The sequence below is a fragment of the Bos taurus genome, chromosome 4 (genome assembly GCF_002263795.3).
Source record: "Bos taurus isolate L1 Dominette 01449 registration number 42190680 breed Hereford chromosome 4, ARS-UCD2.0, whole genome shotgun sequence".
In the NCBI taxonomy this organism is placed as follows: domain Eukaryota; kingdom Metazoa; phylum Chordata; class Mammalia; order Artiodactyla; family Bovidae; genus Bos; species Bos taurus.
In genome coordinates, this window is record NC_037331.1 from 63905979 (window position 1) to 63930367 (window position 24389).

The 24389-nt window shown below is 38.6% G+C and overlaps 1 protein-coding gene across 6 annotated transcripts; it reads left to right on the forward strand.

Moving 5' to 3' along the window:
* Positions 1 to 388: 388 nt before the first annotated feature.
* KBTBD2 (kelch repeat and BTB domain containing 2) lies at positions 389 to 20906 on the forward strand. Of its 6 annotated transcripts, none has more exons than XM_059885556.1 (5): positions 389 to 407; positions 6732 to 6809; positions 9771 to 10281; positions 15356 to 15521; positions 18208 to 20906. In XM_059885556.1, exons 3-5 carry the CDS (start codon positions 10112 to 10114, stop codon positions 19741 to 19743), a joined length of 1872 nt encoding a protein of 623 aa, XP_059741539.1. In that variant the 5' UTR covers positions 389 to 407; positions 6732 to 6809; positions 9771 to 10111; the 3' UTR covers positions 19744 to 20906. The 6 variants fall into 6 exon arrangements, with proteins under 6 accessions (XP_059741539.1, XP_005205529.1, XP_005205532.1 ...); XM_005205472.5 differs by lacking the exon at positions 389 to 407 and adding an exon at positions 709 to 960; XM_059885555.1 differs by lacking the exon at positions 389 to 407 and adding an exon at positions 882 to 1492.
* The last annotated feature ends 3483 nt before the right edge of the window (positions 20907 to 24389 follow it).

A 24389-nucleotide genomic window follows, 5' to 3' on the forward strand; every position in this document is an offset into this window, starting at 1 on the left:
AGTCCACCTTGTTCCCACTCCCGGACTCAGCCTGCAAATTTCTGTATTTCGAGAGGTGGAAAAAAATCAGTCTACGGCATAGAACTTGGTGCTTGGCTGTCCGCATTTCCCAGGACTGAGTTTCTTCGTGCTGTCTTTTCACCAGGCTAGGCCTGAAGCCTCCCTTCTCCGCACCCCCTGGCGCCCCACACCCGGGCTCCTTGGAGGGCGACCCCTCCGCCGCGCACGCGCCCTCCACGGACTCTCCGCTGACCTTCCCAGGGAAACCCCTTCAAAAGCGTTTCCCCGTCACCTCGCGCCTTCCCCGCCCTTCCTGCTCTTTCCGCTTCCTCCACGCGCCTGCGCGGACCCAATTGTTTTGGCTTTCCGGTGGGATCTAGCAAAGGAAAAGGGCGGGGAAAGAGAGGGTAAGGGCGGGCGGGGTTGGGGGGGTGGTCCCAAGAACCCGGGAAACAGCGAAACTGACGTTTGTGCTGTTAGGCGCGCGCCTAGGCGCGCGCGGCGGGAAAAGAAACCTGGAGAAGGCTGGGCTACGGTCCGCTGCCCGCGCGTCCCCGGGTTTCGAAAGGGGCCCGCCAAGAGGGCGAGAGCGCGCCGCAGGGGCGGGGTGGGAGCGGCAAGCCAGGCGTCTCGCGGCCCCGGGGCTGACGAGGCGGCGAGGGCGGGCTGTGCGGCTCCCGGGGGAGGAGTCTGGCGGTGGTCGGGCCCAGAGGAGCGTGCGGCGGCGCCCAAAGAGGACGCAGTTTTCCGCTCAGGACTGAGCGGCCGAGGGAGGGCGCGAGGGGAAACCGGAAGGAAGGGGAGGCGGCGGCGCCAGCCTTCCTCTTAGGGAGGCGGAGGCGAGACCCCGGCCCTAGCCGCCGCGGGAGGGCCACGCCCCCGCCGCCGCGCTCCTGGGGCCCAGCGTCTTCGGCGCCGCCGGCCGCACTGGATCGCGACCCTCAGGACTGAGGGACTCGGGTGAGGAGGCGTCGCCAGCCCCGGGCGGGGGACCCGGGGGCGACCTGTGGAGAGCTAGGGAAGAAGGGCTGCGGCTGGAGGGGGTTCGGCCCTTTGTGGCTCGGCGGGCAGGGGGCGGCTGCGGCGGCATCTTTCAAACCGGAGACGTTTCCGCCGCGGGCGGGGGATGGGCGCGGGCGGCCGGCTCCTCTGTCCACACCCGGCGGCGGCCCCGCTGCGGCCCGGCGTCCGGCCGGTGCTTGGGGCAGGGGCGGCTGAGCGAGTCGCTCGCGGGGGCGTTTCCGGCCGCGGGTCTCCCGGGCGGCGCCCTGGCCCCGGCTGGAGCCCGCGTTGCCAAAATCAGGCTGTTTCCCTTGACTACTCGCGACGTGTTCGCGAGACGGTAGGCAGAAGGAGGGCAAGCCCTGCGTTTTTTCCTTGTCCGGTACTTCTTAAGTAACCAAGAGATGTCTAGATTAACAGAGGTCCCATTGTGGGTCTACTGATGATTTTAAAAAGAAAGCAGAAGCTGCCCTTTGAAACGGAGAATTGTGTACGTATTTACTTTAGACTGAAATCTCTCTAAGTTATTTGAACTCGACCATCTTTCTCTCCCTGTGAATTAAGAAGCCGTGGAGTAGAATATCCCCATGTGGAGCGGTTATTTTGAGTTAACGGCTCTTTTATCCCCCCTGGTTTATTAATCAAAGCTCACTTTCTACCATCTCAAAGGGAGGATAATAGGTAACTCACAAATCTCTAGAGTTGTCCGATGCCACGGATGACCCCGTTAAGATGAAAATGGAAAAAGAATCGAAAATGTAAAATTACCTGTGAAAGCTTATGTTTGTGTGAAATATCTAGCTAAAGTATCAGCGTTATAAAAACGTAGGGTACAGGACGTCACGTGTTGTTAACATGAATCTGTACGTCTGGCTCACTTAGCATTCAGGCATTTAGAAACACCCCTATCAGCAGTGTACTCTGACTGCAGTTATTTTTTATCTTTTCTGTTGAGACCACTAATCAACAAAGTGGAATTAACAGTGGTTCTCTTTTAAAGTAAGGTGGGTGGGTTGGTTGGTTTTGCTTCCCGCTGTGTTGTGTGAATTTTTGCTTTAGTTTGAGTCATATGAACTTCAAATCTCGAAATTGTGAGTGGCTTTAGTTAACCTTAGGTTAGGATTTTTTTTCCTTTTTTTTTTTTTTTCCTAAGAAGGACTTTTTCGGACCGAAAGTAAACTGAAAAGTCTAACCAGTCAATTGTTTTCCAGCCTTGATGATGTGGAATTTTGCTAATATTAAGTTTACTTCTTTACTTTGATCTTTTGTTGGTCTAGTGCTTATTGAAGCCCCTTTAGATTGGGCCCTGAAATTCTCAAGAGGTTGTTGTCCTCAGTAAACAGTACCAGGGCTATGGCATTCCTGTTGAGCTTGGTTTATAGTTCATGCTTTTCTACATGGTTCTTTTTTCTCTACAGACAGCTCTTTGTAGGAAGAGTTTTAAGTGCTATAACTCTTCTCTCCTATTTGCTCTCCTAAGCAGTACCGCAGAATCTGCTAGCTTTGGTTATTCACATGGCACTTAAGGAGGTGGTTGGGAATAGAGGTGTCAGTACTTCAGTCCACACTCCTCCACAGATTTTCTTTGTCCTAGTTAATGGAAATAATTAGCTATTTCATAACATCCAAACATTGAACACTGAATGTGTTTAAAGTGAATGGTAAATTTATAGAAATTTGAATGCAGTCTTTAAAAGGCAAAAGATTATTTGGTTTTCCCAAAGATTTTACTCATTTACTTATAAAAGAGTTGTTTTTCTTCTTGCTCATATTCCTAAGAGCAGGAAAAAGGATTGGTCCTGATGTCATAAAAAATATGAGTGAAAATACCGAAGTCCTTCATTATATCTTAGTCTTAATCATTTTCAGTTTTGTAGAGTTTGAATAGAGCAGGTTATGTTCAAATTACTCAGGGTATTAGAAATGATAGGTTGTTTTCAAGTAACTTTTTAAATATGTGAAGCTTACTCCCTGTTCGCTTGCCAGGATTTTTCAGCACTTAGATTCTTCTGTGTGGGAAGGAGGGATTATAGTAGGAGACTCGAGAAAATGTAATCATTTAATGAGAGATACTTTTTCAATTCTCCCCCCCCCCCCTTTTTTTTTTCTTCAGCTCCACTCCCTCCCGTACTTCTGACAAGTGGTAACATGTAAATAGGTTCCATGGTTGGCAGGGGATTCTAGGTATTCCTCAGTTTACCCTTCTATTTTTTTAAGAAACTGAGAAACTTAAGTAGCCATAATTGTAAGTGAGTGTGCCCTTAATGACCTCATGAATATATTTAATATCTGGGAAATAGTTTTGTTATTGTGATTGAAAGAAATCACTGATTTGGTGAAAATTGAAATCTATTGAAAAAGTTAAGGTCAGTTTTACTTTAGTCTATATTTCTTCAGCTTTCTTAAGTCTGTGCAGAGCTGAGAGGAAAAAAGAAAAGTGATAACCAAAATAAAAGGGCATACTACAAGTCATAATTATTCTATCACAAATGGTGTTTCCTTTATGTTCTTGTTTAATTTTTTAAAAGTGAAATAACTTACTGATCATAATGTAGAACAGAAGCCTATTCTTGTGACCTGAATTTACTTAGGATATTGAGCATAATTAACTTGATGGAGTCAGGTAGTCTTTTCACACTCGTTGGAAAAGGGGTCAAGAAGGAGTAGACCTAGGTTCTGAACTTGATCAGAGTAGAGGAAGCTGTACTGACATTTCTCAAACTCATACTTTCTTTAAAAGTCAGGGTGTTTGTTTTTTAATTGATGTTTGTCACAATTCCAGAAAATTCTGTATGTGTAATGGTTGACAATCAATCTGAAGATGAAGTGGTTTTCCAAACATTCCCAACTGTCAGAGTTGTGTTGATAACTTGAAAGCAAACTACTTCTAGCACCAATAGTCCTCCCTGAAGGAGAAACCTATCTTTTCACTGAAATGAAGAAAGGCTTGTTCTATGGCTGGTGCCTTCCTGGCTATCACTTAGTTTTTTTGCACAGGCATCAGCCTTCTCAAGGTTAGTCTTTGTTGTACTAGTTTGTTTCATGATTTGTACCATCAAAAATACTCCCTAAAATCTTTGAATAAATTTCTCTTATCTAAAATGCTACTCACCAAGGCAAAAAGAGAACTGAGTTTGAGTGTTGAAACCTGGTAATTGGGACTCAGACCTGTGTAGGTATGAAGGTTCAGAAGGTGCGAAGGTACTACAAAAAGCTTGACCAGTAAGTGAGTGTTAAGTAAAATAATTACAAATTATTCTTTTTTGCACAGAGTAGTATTTCTGTGTGTCAGGCACTGCTCCAGACTCTCCATAGAGCTCATTTAATCCTTAATCCAGTTGAGAAGAATTCTATTTTTATCCCGCATTTTACAGATGAGCATACTACAGCACAAAAAAGAAATAACTTACGAAAGGTCACACAACTAGTAAGTTGCAGAGTTGGGATTTCAACCCAAGTAATTTGGCTCCACAGTCCATGCTCTAATTTTTTGGCAATACTTGGCATTAGAATAGCCTTGGATTTTTTCTGACAAGTTTAGATCTGCTATATTGACATTTGTAGCACTGGAAGTTAGAGCATCACCTAAGTTAATAATACACAACTTGAAAGTCTGCGTACAGGTGGTGACCCGTAGTCCACCGCTCTTCCTCTTTATCACTGTTTCATCATTACTGTGTAGTTTTTGTGCAGTCGTTGTTTGCAACCTCCTCCCGTTTTTCACCTGGAAAAGGAAGTGGCAGCCCAGTCCGGTATTCTTGCCTGGAAAATCCCATGGACCAGAGCCTGGCTGGCTACAATCTATAGGGTCTCAAAAGAGGAGGACACAACCTAGCTACTGAACAACGACCCTATCTTTTTATCCTTCCTGGTTTCACATGTACAGCTCGATTAATTGCTGATCAGTCTCATTTTCACATTCAGTAGTTTTTCAATCCTTTATTCTTTATCTTCCAGATCTTGTCTGTATAACATTGGAAAACGTCTTTTGTATCTGTTTATGTTTCTGTAGCTATTCTGTGGAAAGGTACTATAAATGACACACTTGGGGGAATGAAAACTAGATTTCAAAGTGAAGTTAGATATATTTGCTTCCCCTACAAAATTTATAGTCACATTGATTAAAGGGAGGAAAACAAGTATTGAAACAACTTTCTGTAAGAGGTATTTCAGATTTTTAAGTAGAATTGTGTGTATTGCTGTGGATTGTTGACTGATTTAATCCTGATGACCATTTAATAACAATGCTCTGAAACTCTTGTGTGGCAAAAATCACTCAGTAGAACCTTGGAGACTTGGGTAGCCTAGAGAAAATGTTAGAATCCAAGTTTTTGCTTTTTTTTTCTCTCAGTTGTAATTCTACTCTTATAGGAAGCTTTTAGATTAAAACATAAGTTGGTCTTTGTTCTCTACTTAACTTGCAGAAAGTTGGTAAAAAGAAGAAAGGATATCATCCTGTATATAGCATTCTAACCTTATTCATTGCTATTATCCACTGGTATCAAATAGATCAATCAAAAATACTGAATATAGCCAAGAACTTAGAAAAAGAAATAAGAATATGTATACTTTTAATGCCAGAGTACATTTTACTTTGTTAGATTCTGAATGTCGTTACACTGTGTTTGTATGACTCCCATTTAATGCTTTTTCTAGTTGGCTTTTCTCACTGTGAAATATGTCCTGACAACTACCTTTAAATTACAGGCCCTTTCTATTCATCTTAAGGTACCTGATGCCTGGAAATGTGGCAACTAATAGTGGTTTCCTAGTCTTTGGCCATCAGTTCATCTGCTGAATCCACGTGTTCATTGAATGTCTTTACACACAATTGTTTTGTACACATCTTCTGTTTTTCAAATATATATAAATAAGTTGTGCCTACTAAGTCCCTTCACTCGTGTCCAACTCTTTGCTACCTTTGGTACTATAACCCGCCAGACTCCTCTGTCCATGGGATTCTCCAGGCAGGAATACTGGAGTGGGTTGCCATTTCCTTCTCCAGAAATGATGTAGTTGATTTTTTTTAAAAAGAAAGAAATTCAAGTGCTTTTGACTCTAAAATAGTTTTTTTTTTCTCATTGTGGGTTTCTTTCAGCAGATTATCTTTAGAAAAGTCCTTTTTTCTAACCTAAATAAAGGATACTCACTGGATTTTTTAAAAGTGTTTGAAAAGTTGACTGAGCCCGTAGTAAATAGGGAAAGTGGTTGTGTGACTAGGTAAGAGACGTTAAAATACTTCAGTTGAAAGGTGGACTATAGACAGCTTAGATTAAGAATTATATTTAACTCAACTTTCAAGTGTTTAAGGTTTGTGCTTTTTCCTTGTTTTTATGACTTGAAGGGGAAACATTCTTCTGGGAAAAATATCTTGAAGTGTGTATTTTTGTTACCACCTTTTAAAAAAATTCTTAATATTTGATCAAGAAGCAGCCTAAAACAGAGATTGGTACATGTAGCCTGTAGTCCTTTTTTGTAGAGAACATTTTGTTGAAACAATCATGTCCGTTCCTTTATATGTTGACTTTCGCTGTTTTCAGACTGCGACAGCTTTAGCATTTGGGACAAAGACTGTGCTTACAAATCCTAAAATATTTTGTTTTTATGATGAGAAAAGAGAGTATCATACCTTTGAAAGTTTGAGTTTTTTAATTAAATAATCATTGCATATATTAACAAAATGTAGAAGGTTTAAGTAAGTCTTCAATAAATGTTTCTTTCCTCTGCAGTGTGAGCCACTGTTAACAGTGGGACAAACCCCAGCTGCCTCCTCTGCTCATTGCACTTGTGCTACAGTTGTTCTTATGGTAAAGAATAAAATTTCTTGTATTACTTCTCTATCAAAAGTTTAGAAATGAAAGATCATGACGGCTAGATTTTATTCTTTTGCCTGCCTGTAGATTTGAATTTGTCTAGAATAAAGACACTCTTTTTAAATGATAGACATGTTTTGGCTGTAGTAAGAGTAAATGCACTTGGTGTCCTGGAGCTCTCGTGGTTGGCAACTCTCAGTCTGAGTACTTACAGTACAATGACCAGCACTTAGTAAATACTCAAAAAACATTTGTGGAGTTAAATTTAAGTAGCCATTAATTTATGATCAAAAATTAAGTAAACAGTTTCATTGATACCTGGGAATTAAGGGCAAATTTGTAAATGTGTCCAATCTTTGGTTATTAAGTAGTATAGTTCAGACTTTGTGAAATGTTTCAGAGCATGTAGTATATTGATTTTAGGGGCCTTTTGAAGGTTATTGGTTGGCCATCTTAAACTTTGCCATTTTTTACATTTTTAGTTAATACATTTTGAACTCTTTCGTTCCCAGAAAAGCAACACTTAATTTTATTTTGAATTGTACTAGATACTGATCTGGGTGAATTATTAAATTTATATGATGTCTGAATGACTTCTGCTGCCTATTTTAATGTTGAGATATCTTAAATAAAAATTGTTAGGAAGACAATGTACCCTAGATTTCAAAGGGATAGGTGGAAATAGGGGGCGTATAAAGCAGTGACAATAAGATTGTATAAAGTTGGCTCACTGCTTAATTTTCTAAAAGCAGACTAGTATTATTTTAATACAGTATCATGAATATGATAAAAAGAAATCAAATCTAATAAAATGGAGACATACATAAATGGGGCTCAGAAAAGGAACTGCAAAAAAATCAGGTTCAGAGAGTATGAAGTCTTAGAGAAATAACCAGAATGAACCTGTACAGCTACCCTGCAAGGAATTCTGGAGTGTAGAGTGTCGTCTAAATCCATCCTGGCTTTGGCCAGCAGCTCCTGTCACCTGGTTTAAACATGGATGGGGACAATTTGGGGTCCTGCAGCTGGGGTTAGGAATTTTAGCCTATCAATATATACATTTCTGTCAGATAAATTTTTAGAGGCGGAATTGAAAGATTGAGATAGTAAGCATTTACAGTGCCAAATATTACATCTTCTGTAATACTTCCTTTGCAATTCTGAAATTCAAAAAGCTCTTAAAGTCAAGTTTTAAAAAATTTGGTTTTGTAAAACTTGATCTGAAGTAATGAGATTCTATATAGTATTATTTTTCATACTATTCATATTTCCCTCAGTGAAAATAGGATGTTCAGTTACAGAGTTCTGTCCTAGACTGCTTGTAGTACATGATATATGTACCACATTAGTTTTATAAGATTTGAGAAATCCTAAATTCCAGAACATAGCTGGCTCTTAAGAGTTTTGATTAAGGGCTTGGAGGTATGTATCAACTTACACTCCTGTGTAAAAATGCTCATTTCTAACACCCAGTTAGTACACTGGGCCTTGCTGCATTATTGATATATGAAAATAGCCAGTGATTTTAGGTATTATTAGCCTTAGAGGTTATGCAATAAACTTAGATTTATAGGGTAACTTTCAGATCTGGAAGAGCAAAGTCATTACCTTAAATGACCCAAAGTCTCTGGCTTTGCACCTGTTTTAGTTACTCCCTTATACTTTACTTGGCTGGAAATTTGACAGTCTACATCAGGTTAGCAGTTTATGTAATAGTATAGCTTGGCCCGAAGTACAGTGTGACCTCTGAGAGATGGATGATATTTTTGTGAGAAAAAGTAGTAGTTCCAAATGATGGTCAGATAGTTTTCATGTCAACAGCACTTGACTTTCTGATTATGGAACTAAGAATCATCTAATTAGGAAACAGGTGATAGTTTTTTTTTTTTAACTATTATTAGTACTCTATATTATACATTCTTTTTCCTTATTTGTAATTCATTTCCCATATGTTGCTGCTGCTGCTGCTAAGTCGCTTCAGTCGTATCCGACTCTGTGAGACCCCATAGACGGCAGCCCACCAGGCTCCCCTGTCCCTGGGATTCTCCAGGCGAGAACACTGGAGTGGGTTGCCATTTCCTTCTGCAAGGCATGGAAGTGAAAAGTGAAAGTGAAGTCACTCAGTCGTGTCCGACTCTTCACGACCCCATGCACTGCAGCCTACCAGGCTCCTCCGCCCATGGGATTTTCCAGGCAAGAGTACTGGAGTGGGGTGCCATTGCCTTCTCCTGCCATACGTTATAAATACTTATTTCCAAATAATATTTGAAAATTAAACTTCAATGCAGCTGGAATTTCTTTGATGAATGGTATTAGATTTTGTTTTTTCCCCCTGGGGGTGTCCAGTGTTATTTGTTGGAATAACCCAGTCTTCTAATTTGAAGACTTCTTTATCATATCTAATACCTTTTCTTATAACTTGAGTGTATTATATTTACTTATTTTTATTTACTTGCCTTTATTATAGAACTGTTAATATATTTTAATATTTGATAAGTCATGAGGAAGAACTTGCCTCCCTTTCACTCAGATATCTTGGCAGTTTGGGGGAATTCTTCCAGATTAATTGTCTAAAAATTGGACTTGAATCTTCTGAAAATTTTAAATTTACACATTTTGAGAACATTCATATTTGTATAATATGAAGTCTTCATGTAGTAATACATTTCTGTATTTTGTCATACTGTATGTTTTTGTTTTTAAAGAACTTTGTAAGTGTATGCATATTGATGTGTTCTTTACTTTCTGAAATGTTTAAATTTTTTATAGAAGTCAAAAATAAAACTACAAATGTAATAAACTTTTAAAGTATTCTTTTCCTCATGTTTTATTTTTATGGTAGTGTCTAAAGTTGAATTACAAAAAAATGTAATTCATATGTAAGTCTGTTTAAATATTGTATTCTAAAAATGTACTGGCCTAGATACTCTGACTGATGTTTTTTTTTTTTTTTAGTTACTCCAGAGGATCCACCAAACATAGGATGTTGCCACAAAATCTACCTCGTGTGTTACTCTCTTTTGAGATGAACAGCAGTTGCAAATTTGAGCAAGATGTGTGCAGACTGTGTTGAAAAACTCTGAAGAACCTAATTAACACAGGATGACCTAATAGTAATTCTAAGCCTATAGCAAGATACTCTTCATTAGTGAGTGTGTCAGTCTTGGTTCTGAATGCTGCAGATAACAGCAAGCAGAGTTTCTCCTTTTTTTATTTCTGAAGCATTCACTTGACCTTCCATCAGTAAGACTGACTTTATTCTAATCTGTTCCTGGAGATATTAATGGAATACAGTCATGTCCACTCAAGAGGAGAAGCAGATCAATACTGAATATGCTGTGTCCTTGTTGGAGCAGTTGAAATTGTTTTATGAACAGCAGTTGTTTACTGACATAGTGTTAATTGTTGAGGGCACTGAATTCCCTTGTCATAAGATGGTTCTTGCAACATGCAGCTCTTATTTTAGGTAAGTACTTTTAATCTTGGTTAGTTTGTAATTTCAAGTGCAGAATGTTAGCTTGTTTTAATCTTTTGATAGAAATTATTTTAAACACTATTTAGAATTAAAAAAATTAGATGTCTTAATGTTTTGCCTAAATTTTCTATTTGGGTGATAAAGTGTTTGCCAGTCACCTCCTTGTGTATGCAAATAAGGGACAGGCAAGGGAAGGTTTTACAAAGATTAAATACAAGAAATTTGAAATTAAGGTTAAGTTTAATGATGCGGAAGCAAAAAGGTTCACAATACAGTACTGTTTTTTTCATTGAAAAAGAAAGGAAAATGAATGGTGTAATTTTCACTTACTCATAAGATTTTAAAATGTTAAATTTAGAAAGTGGTCTTTGTTTATGAATTTAAGAGTTACCGTATACTTGATAATAACTTCTAGACGATAATTGGTAGTGTTTAGATGTGTTAAGAACTTTTATTTCCTTTGAAAAAATGAATTTTTTGCTCATTGTTGGTTACTTTTATCATTTGTGATATCTTTTTAGCCTTACCAGACTCCTTCCCAGATTGAAATAGTTAATAACTGATAATGTTGTTCTCTGTGCCTCAGAATTTAGAAGTTGATTTAATTGTTTGCTAATTATAAATAAAACTTTACATTTTTATGACCTTTTACAATTTTTAATCTTTTTAAGGTAGGTTTTCCTTTGTTATGTATTTCATGGGAGAAATAGAATTAAGGCATAGAAATTCCTGTTTGGTCACTGCCCTTAGGTTGAATTTTTACTTAATATTTGAAGAGGACAGAGTGAGTAAAGATGAATTAAATGTGGACTGGTATATTCGTACAGCAAATCTTCGCTGGCTTAAGTGGCTATCATCAATGAAACTTACTTTATGCTGCTTTTTAGTGGCAGCTATGGACAGGACAGTATAATCTTAACTTTTCAAAGCTAACATAGAGGAAGGTGTAGAAACTTCACGTTCTCCAGTATAACACATCTCATGATGATTAAAGAAGCTTAGACCCAGATTGCCTTGTCAGTTGCTTTGCTCTTCCTGCCGTTTTTTCAGGTTTAACTGTGGATATTTCATAGTTTAAGACATTAAGAGGATCCCCTTGCTGGTTTCCTGGATAAGATGGCGGCCCCCGTGGGAGCGCAGGCCCGGAAACTTCTGAGAGACCTGGCGCTCCGGCCCCCAATTAAAAAAAAAAAAAAAAAAGACATTAAAACTATTTTTATCTTAGAAAACTTAGCATATTTGCAAACAGTGATTCTAGAAAACCTAATGGACCCAGAAAGGATCCTTAGAATCCTCTGGTGTTTCTACAGATAGAGATTCTTGGATTTCAAACCCAGAAGTTAACGATTCTTCTGGATCTAACTCAGTGGGTCCAAGTTAGAGTTTGAGGATTTGTATATTTTAAGAGCTTCCCAGATGATTGTGATTGTCAGGATTGTTTTTGTTTTTTCATTTCCATTGGCTTAGTAGATAGTGTCAGGAATTCAGAGTTACAGATTCAGTCAAACCTAGGTCCATTAGTTCTCCCTTTTTAATGGCTGTTAATTATGAATTGATTATTCTTTATTGGAAAGCTTTATGACTTGTGGATTTCCAGATTGGTATTTGTAATCATAGAATCTTTTGTGGTTATTACCCTAGTAGTTGTCTTGTTTATCTTTTAAACCTATGCAGAAATTCTATTTGCTTGTCATCTTTATCAGGAAGGTAACACATGCGATTACGGGTTAGGTGTCTTACCTTTTTTCCTCCCTTGTTAACTTTATTTTTTATTGTATAGATAACATGCTGTTCTCTAAATTCTCTAGCCATGAGGTTATTCTTTTATCTTTTAACTAATTGGGTTGGAATTGGCTTCCTGGAAGACGAAATAAAAAGTTTAAATATATCATTAGTATCAAAATTTTAAAAGCAACACAATCTCTTTAAGGCTGCTATCACTTTCACTAGTTAGTTCCCTTCTTTAGCTTTGGTGTTCTAAAAGAATATATTCTCCCTAAAGCAAATCAGATAATAGGGATTTGAAGTAACAGTAGAAAGAATAGTTCTGCCCATGTTTGGGATTAAATACATCCGTCTTTACAATACTGTGTCTGGGCCAGTTTCATAATCCACAAGACCAAACACGTGTATTAATTTTTCCTCCTATATATATCTTTTCTCTGGACTGGATAGATAATTATTATATATTCCCACAATAATAACTTGATCTTTTCCCAGGTTTCTTCAACTGGATTCTGTTTTCAACTTTGTAGATTTCAGTATCCTTACATATGTTGCCATCAATTTAACCATTAGAAATTTACTGTGAGAAATTTTGTCCTTTGAACTAGGTACATTCTTTTGCAGTTTACCAGTACCATTCCACCAAGAATTAAAAAAAACCTCTAAAATCCTAAGAACCTCTGAAGTAATAGTTTCTACTTCTTAGTAACATAGATAGTAGAACCCAAGTGAAAGGGATTACTTGAGAATTACTCAGCACCTCTCTCACCATGGTAATTCAGCCTGCTATAATATGCAATTCAGCATTTATTCTTTCTTTGAAAAGCCTGTTTCAGATTTTTATGATCAAGTTGGCTAAGCTTCCCCTAGTGTCTTTCGACTTTGGGAAGCATAAATCCTTCACAGAAGTCCACTATTCTGGTGTCTTAAACTATAGCCTGGAATAACCTGTCTGAGTGTCATCTGTATAGTCAGCTGTTCTCTTGCCCTACTTCCTCTTCCAAAGTTAACTACCTTCTATTGGAACAGAGAAAAAGCACATGACCCCTAAATCTTCCATTTTTACTCAGATCTCTTGTAATTTTTCAGGTTGCTTTTGGTCATCTCCCATGTGAGAGAAGAGACTTGTGAAATAAGTGACACCAGCTGTCTTGGGTGTTTTTATTAGGGTTTTCTTGTTAAATCTCAGATACTTTTCGAGAATAATTCCTGTTCTTTACTTTGATTAGGTTTATGGCCATTCTGTATTCTTTGGGAGGCAGTTTTCAAACACCCTGATTGATGTTTTTGCCACTTTTCCATTCCCTAACTGCTTCAAGTTAGTTGCTGTTCTTACTGCTCTTTGTGAGCTACACCAGAAATCACCAGTGCTTTCCTAATTGCGTTTGCTATGTTTGTTACCCTTGACGCTCCAGTTTTTGTCACCCTGCTTCTCTTGCCCAGAGTAGCATTATACTGACTGGCTTGTTCTTATTTCTCTGATGAATGTTTCTCAACCTTTGGTCATTCTTACTTTTTCTTCTAATAGAACTCTACCTCAGGTTGGTCATTGGGAATCTGGGTGGGTTTTTCTCTTAGTTTTTTAGTCTCTCTCATGTAACTTACTTGGCTTTAACACATGACATTTTGTAGATAATTCACAGTCTATTGCATTAATGCCTGACCTTCTTCATAGTTTCAGTAATATTAAATACTTAATTGGTTATTGTATTATTTCTATTTGACTCAGCTGCCCACACCTTCAATTAAACATATCTAAAATTTAACTCACCTTTTGTCCTCCATGTTACAATTTTCCTCTCAATGGTTAACAGTATTTTTTTTTCAGGCATTTACTTGAAAATAAAGAGCTAGCTTTGATTCTTTTCCTATCTAAGAAAGAAGCAGCAAAGAACAAGATGGTTAGCGTCACCCACTCAATAAACATGAATTGGAGCAAATTCTGATAGTTGAGGACAGAGGAGCCTGGCATGCGCAGTCCACAGGGTTGCAGAGTCAGACACAACTTAGCAACTAAAAAACAACAATCTACTTCCTATTCTTATTGCTAGTGTTCAGAAAATCACCTGATCTTGTTGGGTTTTTTTGTAAAAGCTTTTGTATCCATTTCTGCCATCCTCAGTCAGGTGGTTCTTATTTCTAACATAGATTATTGCAGTAGCCTAAAAAAAGCAGTTTTCTGGCCTCCAGCCTTTGGCACTTGAGGTCTGTCAGTACGGAGTATTCATTCTAGAATATGTTTTATTGTGCTAGTGAATCCATGCTCAGAACCCTTCAGCATTCTTCATTATGTACAAGGAAGTTCGGTAAAAAGTTTTGGCTCTGCTGTTGGGCTTGCAGATCTTACCCCCGATGCAGGATTGAACCCAGGCCCAGGCAGTGAAAGCACTGGGTCCTAACCACTGAACCGCCAGGAATCCCCTCTTGGGTCTCATTTTAAAAGCCTTCTGTGATCTAAATGCCTGAACCTCTTAGGTTCAGCAGTCTCCCCCCCCCAAAAAAGTACTTATATTCTCCCCTGACTCACTACTTCATCCACTTTAAAGCGTTTATAATCTTGTCCTTGAGGTGCCCAGGCTAGTTGTTGTGATACTACACTTGAGATCACTATAGGCTTTTCTATACATACAGTAATAATACTCTTTGCATTTTTTATCTCTCCCCTATATGTGGACATTTAGTTTGTATTCATAACATAATTGCCTTTACAGCATATTTTCCTGCATGTAAAATATTTTTAGGAAACTGTCCTGCATATTTTTAGGAAATCATTTGAATAAATTGAAATTTTAACAGCTTTGTTGAAAGCTAATTTACATACAATTAAGTATTTAAGTATATTTAAAGAGCTGTGCAACCATCTCTACAATCTAGTTTGAAATGTTTCCATCACTTTATGCCCACTTATAGTCTCAGTCACTCACCTTTCTTACCCATGGCCCGAGGTAACTACTAATCTCCCTTCTGCCTCTGTATATTTGCTTTTGGGGGATATTTCATATAAATGGAATCATATAGTATGTGGTCTTTTGTATCTGCCTTTCACTGACCATAATGATTTTAAGGTTTGTCTGTGTACGTATTAAAGAGTTTCTTTTATTGCTAAATTGCATTGTGTGAATATAAGGAATGAATTAATTTTGATATTATCATTCAGAATGGCATAGTGGAATAGTTTGGTATAGCTTTGGCACTGGATTATACTTTTCTGTTGCCTCCCTCAAAAGTTTTTCCCTGTAAGTTGTCCATCAGCAAATACCCTAAATAAAATTCTGTGTGGTCTAGTTTTGGTGTTTTTTTTTAGCTCTACTTTTGTCTCTCCCTCCCACCCTTCCTGTAGGGCCATGTTCATGAGTGGACTAAGTGAAAGCAAACAGACACACATACATCTGAGGAATGTGGACTCAGCCACCTTACAGATAATAATAACCTATACATACACGGGTAACTTGGCAATAAGTGACAGCACTGTAGAACAGCTTTATGAGACAGCGTGCTTCCTGCAGGTAAGCAGTTTTTTCTCTCAGTTGTATGTGTTAACTGTGGTTTATTTTTCTTAAGAAACATTGTTTCATCAGTGATGTATTATAGCTATGTAATTTTATTGCAGATTTTAGAATGTAAAGTTTTTCTTCTCTTTTTAAAATGTGTAAAAGAAAAACAATAGAATTTGATCATCTAGTAAACTTAGTTTTATGGTGGGAACCTTACTGAAAAGATAAGTGAAAATTTCATATTAGTTTCATATTCTGCCTAGTATACCACAGAATTTAGATCTTAAGTAAAAAAGCTTTTAACAGTGTTACTAAATTTAAATGCTTTGGTGTTTTGGCTAAAAGCTTAGATATGCTAATTTTTGATGGTATTACTTTTCATGGAAAATGTCAAGATTCTTAACAGAAGTTATCAAACAAATATTTGTAATAGCATGAGAACACACTGAGCTATTAAGAATTAAACTAAAAGAAAAAGTGACGATATATTTACATATGATAAACTATTTCACTCTCTCACTCTTTGTTTCCCCTTCAACATTTTTATTTATTTTTGGCCATGCCATGTGGCTTGTGGAATCTTAGTTCCTGAACCAGGGTTGGAACCCGTGCTCCTTGCAGTGGAAGCAGAGTCTTAACCACTGGACCAGCAGGGACTTCCACCCTTCAACGTTTCTTTTAAATTTTAAGAGGCATATAAAAATATTTTCCAGGACTTCTGGTGGTCCATTGGTTAAGAATTCACACTTCCACTGCAGGGGACATAGGTTTGATCCCTGGCTGGGAAACTAAGATCCCACATGCTGGATGGTGTGGCTAAATAAATAAATACATTTTTCTCATTTCTTTTCCTATTTGGAATAATTCTTTGTATTTTCAGAAATAAGTTTCTCCAAAGGGAGAATCATCAAACTGAAGGTTAAATTTCGGTTAGCATAGTTCATGATACCTAGAGGGTACTGGATAAATGCGTGCTGAATAAACATCAGTGACATTGGTTGAGCACCAGTTTAAGTAGCTTTCCTCCTTTTTAGTTTGTACTCTTCTCCCCGCCCCCCAGTTGTGCAGTGTCCTTGTGTACCTGTAATTCTGGGGAAACTGAAGCCCATGGTAGCTTCCTGGTGCTTTACAATGGAAGACATTGATATCCTGAATCCAAACCTAAAAGGGAGAAATGCCTACTGTAATGATTTAATTTATTTATTATTATTATATTATTTATTTAATCATTTAATTTAAATGATTTCATTACTTTTTTTAAAAGCCAGGAACTAAAAGCAGGTATTTTTACAATTGCTAAATAATTGAGGAATTTTAAGAAATTTGGATTTCAGAACACTGTTACTGTAAATAGTGACAGCTTTCCTTTTTTTTTTTTTAATCATGTTAATGAAACCCTTAGGCATATGCTTACCCAAATGCAAACCCAGACTCTGCCTCCTCCAGGACTAAGGTTGCCCTGGCAAGTCTGGGATGGGGCATTTTATTACTGCCAGCATGGCTTTCACTATTAACTGCATGAAATGTTTTTATATGCCAGGTACTGTACTGATGCTATATATCAGTTCTCATTTAATCCTAAAATAATCATTTAAAGGATTTCCTCATTTTATGCAGGAGAAAGCTGAGGCTTAGAGAAGAAAGCTACTTGTCTGATATTATACAAGTGTTGACTGGCCTATCCAAGTTTTGAAGCCAAACAACCTGACTTCTTATCACAAACTGTTTCTAGTTAATCACTGTGATCTGGAATAAATATAGGAGGGTAGCACTTGTAACTCAACTGAGATCTGTTTTGTCTTGAGAAAAATCTAGGAAACTTTGAGTGGCTAAGATGGGTTGTTAAATTTAGATTATTTATAACTGCACTATTTTCTTTTGATTGGTTATCCTAGTGCTCCAGGTAAGAAAGGCAAATAACTATCGTTAGGCACTGTGTATATCTGCTTTTTTATGAATATCTTATACACGTTGACAAAACCAGATTCTCACTTCTCAACAATAATCATTTCCTGTACTGATTTATATTGTTCTTACTTGGTTTTCTCAGTTACATATTTTTTAAAGCCTAAAAGTATTTAACTTATGCATGAATTTCCTTACCTTTAGGCTGTTTAGGTTTTTAAGAGTCATTTATTGGGGGGTCTTGTTTTTGTGCAGCATGTGGGATATGGGATTTTAGTTCCCTGACCAGGGATCTAACCCGCACCCCCTGCAGTGGAAGCTCAGGGTCTTAAACACTAGGGAAGTCCCCAAGAGCCTATCTGATGTTATACTACTGACTCCTAAATAGGGCAGTTAAGTAGGCCACTAGACAGGAAGAAAAATGCAAAACAATACATTGTGAAAGTTGCTCAGTCGTATCTGACTCTTTGTGACCCCATGGACTGTAGCCTGCCAGGCTCCACTGTCCATGGAATTCTCCAGGCCAGAATACTGGAGTGGGTAGCCATTCCCTTCTCCAACCAAGAGATCGAACCCAGGTCTCCCGCATTGCAGACGAATTCTTTACCGTCTGAGCCACCAGGAAAGCCCCTGCACAGTCTTCTAGTTTTTTATTACAGGAAGACACTATCTCTTAGCCCACAAGTGTACCTAAAAATAAAACTACAGTATAAAGATTTGATTAATATACTTGTGTGTTACATAGCAAATGTCTGGCTTGCCTTTATCAGCCTTGTTTTTCCCCCATTTTTAGGTAGAAGATGTGTTACAACGTTGTCGAGAATATTTAATTAAAAAAATAAATGCAGAGAATTGTGTGCGATTGTTGAGTTTTGCTGATCTGTTCAGCTGTGAGGAATTAAAACAAAGTGCTAAAAGGATGGTGGAGCACAAGTTCACGGCTGTGTATCATCAGGAAGCTTTCATGCAGCTGTCACATGATCTACTGATAGACATTCTCAGTAGTGACAATTTAAACGTAGAAAAGGAGGAGACAGTTCGTGAAGCTGCTATGCTATGGCTGGAGTACAACACAGAATCACGATCGCAGTATTTGTCTTCAGTTCTTAGCCAAATCAGAATTGATGCACTTTCAGAAGTAACACAGAGAGCTTGGTTTCAAGGTCTGCCACCCAATGATAAGTCAGTAGTTGTTCAAGGTCTGTATAAGTCCATGCCCAAGTTTTTCAAACCAAGACTTGGAATGACTAAAGAGGAGATGATGATTTTCATTGAAGCATCTTCAGAAAATCCTTGTAGTCTTTACTCTTCAGTCTGTTACAGCCCCCAAGCAGAAAAAGTTTACAAGCTATGCAGCCCACCAGCTGATTTACATAAGGTTGGGACCGTTGTAACACCTGATAATGACATCTATATAGCAGGTGGTCAAGTTCCTCTGAAAAACACAAAAACAAATCACAGTAAAACAAGCAAACTTCAAACTGCCTTTAGAACTGTGAATTGCTTTTATTGGTTTGATGCACAGCAAAATACCTGGTTTCCAAAGACCCCAATGCTTTTTGTCCGCGTAAAGCCATCTTTGGTTTGCTGTGAAGGCTATATCTATGCAATCGGAGGAGATAGTGTGGGTGGAGAACTTAATCGGAGGACTGTAGAAAGATACGACACTGAGAAGGATGAATGGACAATGGTAAGCCCTTTGCCTTGTGCTTGGCAGTGGAGTGCAGCAGTTGTAGTTCATGACTGCATTTATGTGATGACCCTGAACCTCATGTATTGTTATTTTCCAAGGTCTGATTCATGGGTAGAAATGGCCATGAGACAGACGAGCAGGTCTTTTGCTTCAGCTGCAGCTTTTGGTGATAAAATTTTCTATATCGGAGGGTTGCACATTGCTACTAATTCTGGCATAAGACTCCCCTCTGGCACTGTAGATGGGTCTTCAGTAACTGTGGAAGTCTATGATGTGAATAAAAATGAGTGGAAAATGGCAGCCAACATCCCTGCTAAGAGGTACTCAGATCCCTGTGTGAGAGCTGTTGTAATCTCAAATTCTCTGTGTGTGTTTATGCGAGAAACCCACTTAAATGAGAGAGCTAAATACGTCACTTACCAATACGATCTGGAACTTGACCGGTGGTCTCTGCGGCAACATATATCTGAACGTGTACTCTGGGACCTAGGGAGAGATTTTCGATGCACTGTGGGGAAACTGTATCCATCCTGCCTTGAAGAATCTCCATGGAAACCACCAACTTACCTTTTTTCACCGGATGGAACAGAGGAGTTTGAAATGGATGGAGAGATGGTTGCACTACCGCCTGTATAGTCAGGAGTTCAGGGAGTGCACGCTTCGTCTGTTTGCTTTTGTCATTTTCTTTGCTTAATGAGAGACTATGAAAGGACTGAATATGAGTACATAAAAAAATCTATCTTTGATAAATTTTATTTTTATGCCCTACTTAATATTTGCATCAGTATAATATATATCAGTGAGTCTTAAAGATATGCTTCCATAATATGAAATAGATTATCCAATAATTGAGAAACTTTTATGTGTATCATGAGAGCATAACAATCTGGATTATCTAACATTGTTAGCCCTGTGTATGTACAGTTCCAAAAGTTCACTTATTAAAGTAGTTTCCTGTTCCTAGTGTGGTATATCGCAAATTGTGCTGAGGTTATTTTGGTAAATGTATTTCATTCCCGTGCTTCTGTTTTGAAGTCCTGGAATGTAGTTTTTTTCAGTGTAGTTAACTGAGCTGCACTTAACACTAGTGTCCATGTTGGCATAGAAATGTTGTCTGAATCCTATAGTTGAGGAAGATCTTCCATTTTATGGTATTGCACAGGGAAAGTATGACTGCAGGATCAGTCTAACTATATACTATTAGGTGCATGTACTCTCTTCACTAACTTATACTTGTCTATCTAGAATACAGGTCTTCCAACCAGCTGGTCATTTACCAGGTGTGGACTTCAGTTGCTGGGCTTGCAATAAGAATTGCTAGTCCCTCATTGTGCGGGTCTGTGTGGAGCTTTAATCAGTAAATGCCTCCACTTTCTGTATTACATTAACATTGGCTCATGCATATAACTACCTGCTGCTGTTGTATTTCTCCATCTTAAAGATTTAGAGTGGGTTAACCAGGTCATTACATCTTAATTTAATAAGCATTACTGTAGAGTGATTGTGTATAGATATTTGTTAGCTGTCAGGGTGTGTTTTTTTTAACCTGTTGTGTGTGGGGGGTAGGATTAGAAAGGTGAACTGTTCAGGAATTCTCTGCACTAGCGGTGCAGAAGAGCAGATAACTAGTGCTGCTCTGGCATTAATCCCAGGAACCACTAGCAGTAGCGGGCCGCCGCCAATCTAACATGAGCACAGGTGCTTCATGACAAACATTACTAGCATGTTCAACTGCATAATGTTCTGGCACTGTATTTTGAATGACATTAATTTATTAAATAAATTGTATATATTCAAAATCTGTTTTTCTTTTGTGATGGGAATGGTGTGATTGTAGTTTTATGGGGTCAGCTTAGTTAACAGGTGATTTCTTCAGAATTTTGTTTGAGATTATATGTATATTTGTCCAATTTGAGCCTTACTGTAGCAACATAAATTACAGATCAATGACTGCCTTTCAACTGCAGTTGCCTATTAGAATCATCTCTGGGTACTTTTGAAAAAACTTGGGACAAAGGAAACCACAGTCTGACAGTCTTCAAAGCAGTAATCTTTTGGAACCCCATTGGTTTAGGCCTTAAAGGTTTGATTCTAGATTACCTAGATTTGATTCTGGTCTACCTAGAGTATATCGTTGATTATGTTTTGCCGCCCACCCCTTATTGAGTGAAGTCCAAATTAGGTCTGTTTCAAAATTATAGAAAATCAAAGAAAAAGAAAAAATCCTGAGAGAAGCCAGGTGAAAAAAAATACCTATACATAGTTATTACATCCAGCTTCTCTTCAGGCAAGAAAATGGAATAAAATATTTATAAAGTGTTTAGAGTAAAAGCAACATAGAATTCTGTGTCCTGCAAAATTATCCTTCTAAAGTGAAGGAAAAAAAAAAGATTTCTTGGCAATTCTCCAAACTTCTTTGCCTTACTATCACTTTTATAACTTGTGGCAAGCTCTGAATCTTAGATGAGTTCAGCTCTGTCTGCCTTACCTAAATACAATTGGGTTAGCTGATAACTGCCACAGAAAATAGCATAATGGTATAGACTGTTGACACTATAAATTTGTGATTATCATCCTCAACTAAGTCCTCAACATTAGCAACCTATCCTTCATTCTTCAAAACAATCTGAAACCTGTAGTCTCCTTAAATCTTCACCTTCCCCAAGTCTGTTAGCAGATTACTTCTGAACTATCCATCACCAAATTTGTCTGTACCTGCATCCTCTATAGGTTCTTCCTCTCCTGTTTAGAAAGCATAAAAGCATGACGGATCTTACAGAGTTTGCTCTATGATTCTACTAGCTCAGAGTCGGACACAACTGAAGTGACTTAGCAGCAGCAGCAGAAGCTCCCAAATTGTCTTGAGCATCAGAATCCCATCAGGAACTTAAATACAGATTCCTAAACTCTAACCAAACCTTAAACGTTGCAAGCCTCCCCAGCTGATTCTTATGTAGCCTTCTCATTCCTCCAGTACTTCAGTTTCTCTAATTGGGTCCTTGTATTTCTTTAAACATGACCAAGCCTTTTTTAAAATAAAAATCCTCCTCAACCTTTTCCCTCTTTCCCACTTATAAACCTGATTCCTTGCCTGATTTGTCTCTTGAAGAATCACAGCTCACAATTTACCACAAAACTCATATGAGACTAGTTTTTGCCACTGTTACTCCACTGAAACTTGAGTTTTTTTTAAGTCCAGAGGATACTTTGCTCATTTTACTTTGAAACATGATAGTATTTTACACTGTTGAACACTTTATGAGACTCTAAACTGCACTTGTCACGTTATGCTCCTCTGGTTTTCTCCCTGCCTCAGAGCCTTTTCTCAGACTCCTGCTGATTTCACCTCTAACCATATCTTACATATGCCCTAAACAAAACTCTTCACCTCAGTGACTTCCACTGATTCTTTTCAGCCCAGATCTTCACCTGAGCCACGCTTGGATACTGTTTTAACTGGAGCTGCTATAACAAAGTACCATAGATTAGGTTGCTTATAAGCAGAAATTTCTTACAGTTAGGGTGCCAGCATGGTTAGATTCTGACAAATTCCTCTTCTGACTTGCAGACTGCCAACTTTGTATCCTCCTGTGGCAGAAAGATTCAGTAATCTCTTGGGCCACTTCTTATAAAGGCAGTAGCCAGATTCATGAGGGTTCCACCCTCCTTACGTAATTCTCAGTGGCCTTACCTCCCAACACCCAGTTGGGATTAGAGTTTCAACTTAACAAATTTTGGGAGGACACAAACAGTCCATAACTTTAGTGTTTTCAAAGTTATCTCAAATTCAACATTTTTATTTCTCCACCCACACCCTCATTTCTGGTTCTGGTGATGTCAGTAAATGGCACCATCATCCATCCTGTTGCTTAAGCCAAAATCTTGGAAGTTAACTGACTTTTCCCTCTCCCTCACCTCCATATCCTGTCAGTCACAAGGCCTTATGGGTTCTCTTAAATATCTCTTGAATTCATCCTTACTTCCAACATGTTAATCCAGAGCTGTTATCATCTCTCACCTGGAGGAAAAAAGCTTTATCGAGCTGTAAGGCACATAGCATGCAACTCAGTGTCTTTGTGTCACACAACTGTAGAATGCTTCGTGACCCCCAAAACCCATACCCACTCTCCACTCCCCTCCAAATGCACAGTGCAATAGTTTTCATTTAAGTTTGCTTAGAACACTCACTGTCCTTAGAATAAAGCTCAAGTTCCTTTCCAACTTATAAGACCTTTATATTTTGGTCTTTGCTTACTTTTCTGCTAATTTCTTTCCTCACAGTTTCAGTTGAGTTCAGTTGCTCAGTCGTGTCCGACTCTTTGTGACCCCATGAATCGCAGCACGCCAGGCCTCCCTGTCCATCACCAACTCCCAGAGTTCACTCAGACTCACATCCATGGAGTCGGTGATGCCATCCATCCTCTGTCGTCCCCTTCTCCTCCGGCCCCCAATCCCTCCCAGCATCAGAGTCTTTTCCAGTGAGTCAACTCTTTGCATGAGGTGGCCAAAGTACTGGAGTTTCAGCTTTAGCATCATTCCTTCCAAAGAAATCCCAGGGCTGATCTCAGCTCACTAAATTAAGATTTTTAGTTACCTTAATGGGCCTTGTCCTCTTTCACATAGTTTTTTCTGCCTCAAACACTTCTCATTTGACTGGTTAGATTTAAGGTGATTATACATCCTAGTTTATGCTTGTTTTCACTTTGAAAATTGTCCCTGTTTGGATAGTAAATGATATGGTAACCGTGGTTGAATTCAATTTACCATTCAGGTAACTTCCTCCAAGGGACTTTTTTTTTTCCCTTCAGCCGTGCCATGGGACATGTGGAATCTTAGTTCTTGGACCAGGGATAAAACCCATGCCCCTTGCATTGCGTAGTCTTAACCCCTGGAGCTCCAGGGACATGTCCCCTCCAAGCAGCTTTAAAAAAAATTATAACATGGTTCCCTTTGTATAAATCTTAAATTTTACTCTCTATTGCCTAACACTTATTAAACTATCTTACTGTCTTCACCACAGTTGAGAGGGTAAGGGCTGTCTACCCTATTTATTTCTGTATCCTCAGTGCATAATAATGCCTGGTACATAGTAGGCACACAGTAAAATCTATATAAAGGCATGCGTAGGTCACATGGGGAGTCTGTGGGAGTAGATAATTCAGACCACCATTTCAGAATTGTAGTAATTAGTAATGGACTATCTCTGACACTATGGAAAAAGGATTTGTCAATAAATTAACATCAAATGAACCAACATTAAAAACACAAACTTTGCAAAAACA

Excerpts from the sequence above, each read along its gene's own strand:
- KBTBD2 (XM_059885556.1), top strand. The coding sequence starts at position 10,112 with ATGTCCACTCAAGAGGAGAAGCAGATCAATACTGAATATGCTGTGTCC. Across the intron at positions 10,282-15,355 it reads ACATGCAGCTCTTATTTTAG|GGCCATGTTCATGAGTGGAC; the intron begins GTAAGTACTTTT and ends CCCTTCCTGTAG. Across the intron at positions 15,522-18,207 it reads AGACAGCGTGCTTCCTGCAG|GTAGAAGATGTGTTACAACG; the intron begins GTAAGCAGTTTT and ends CCCCATTTTTAG.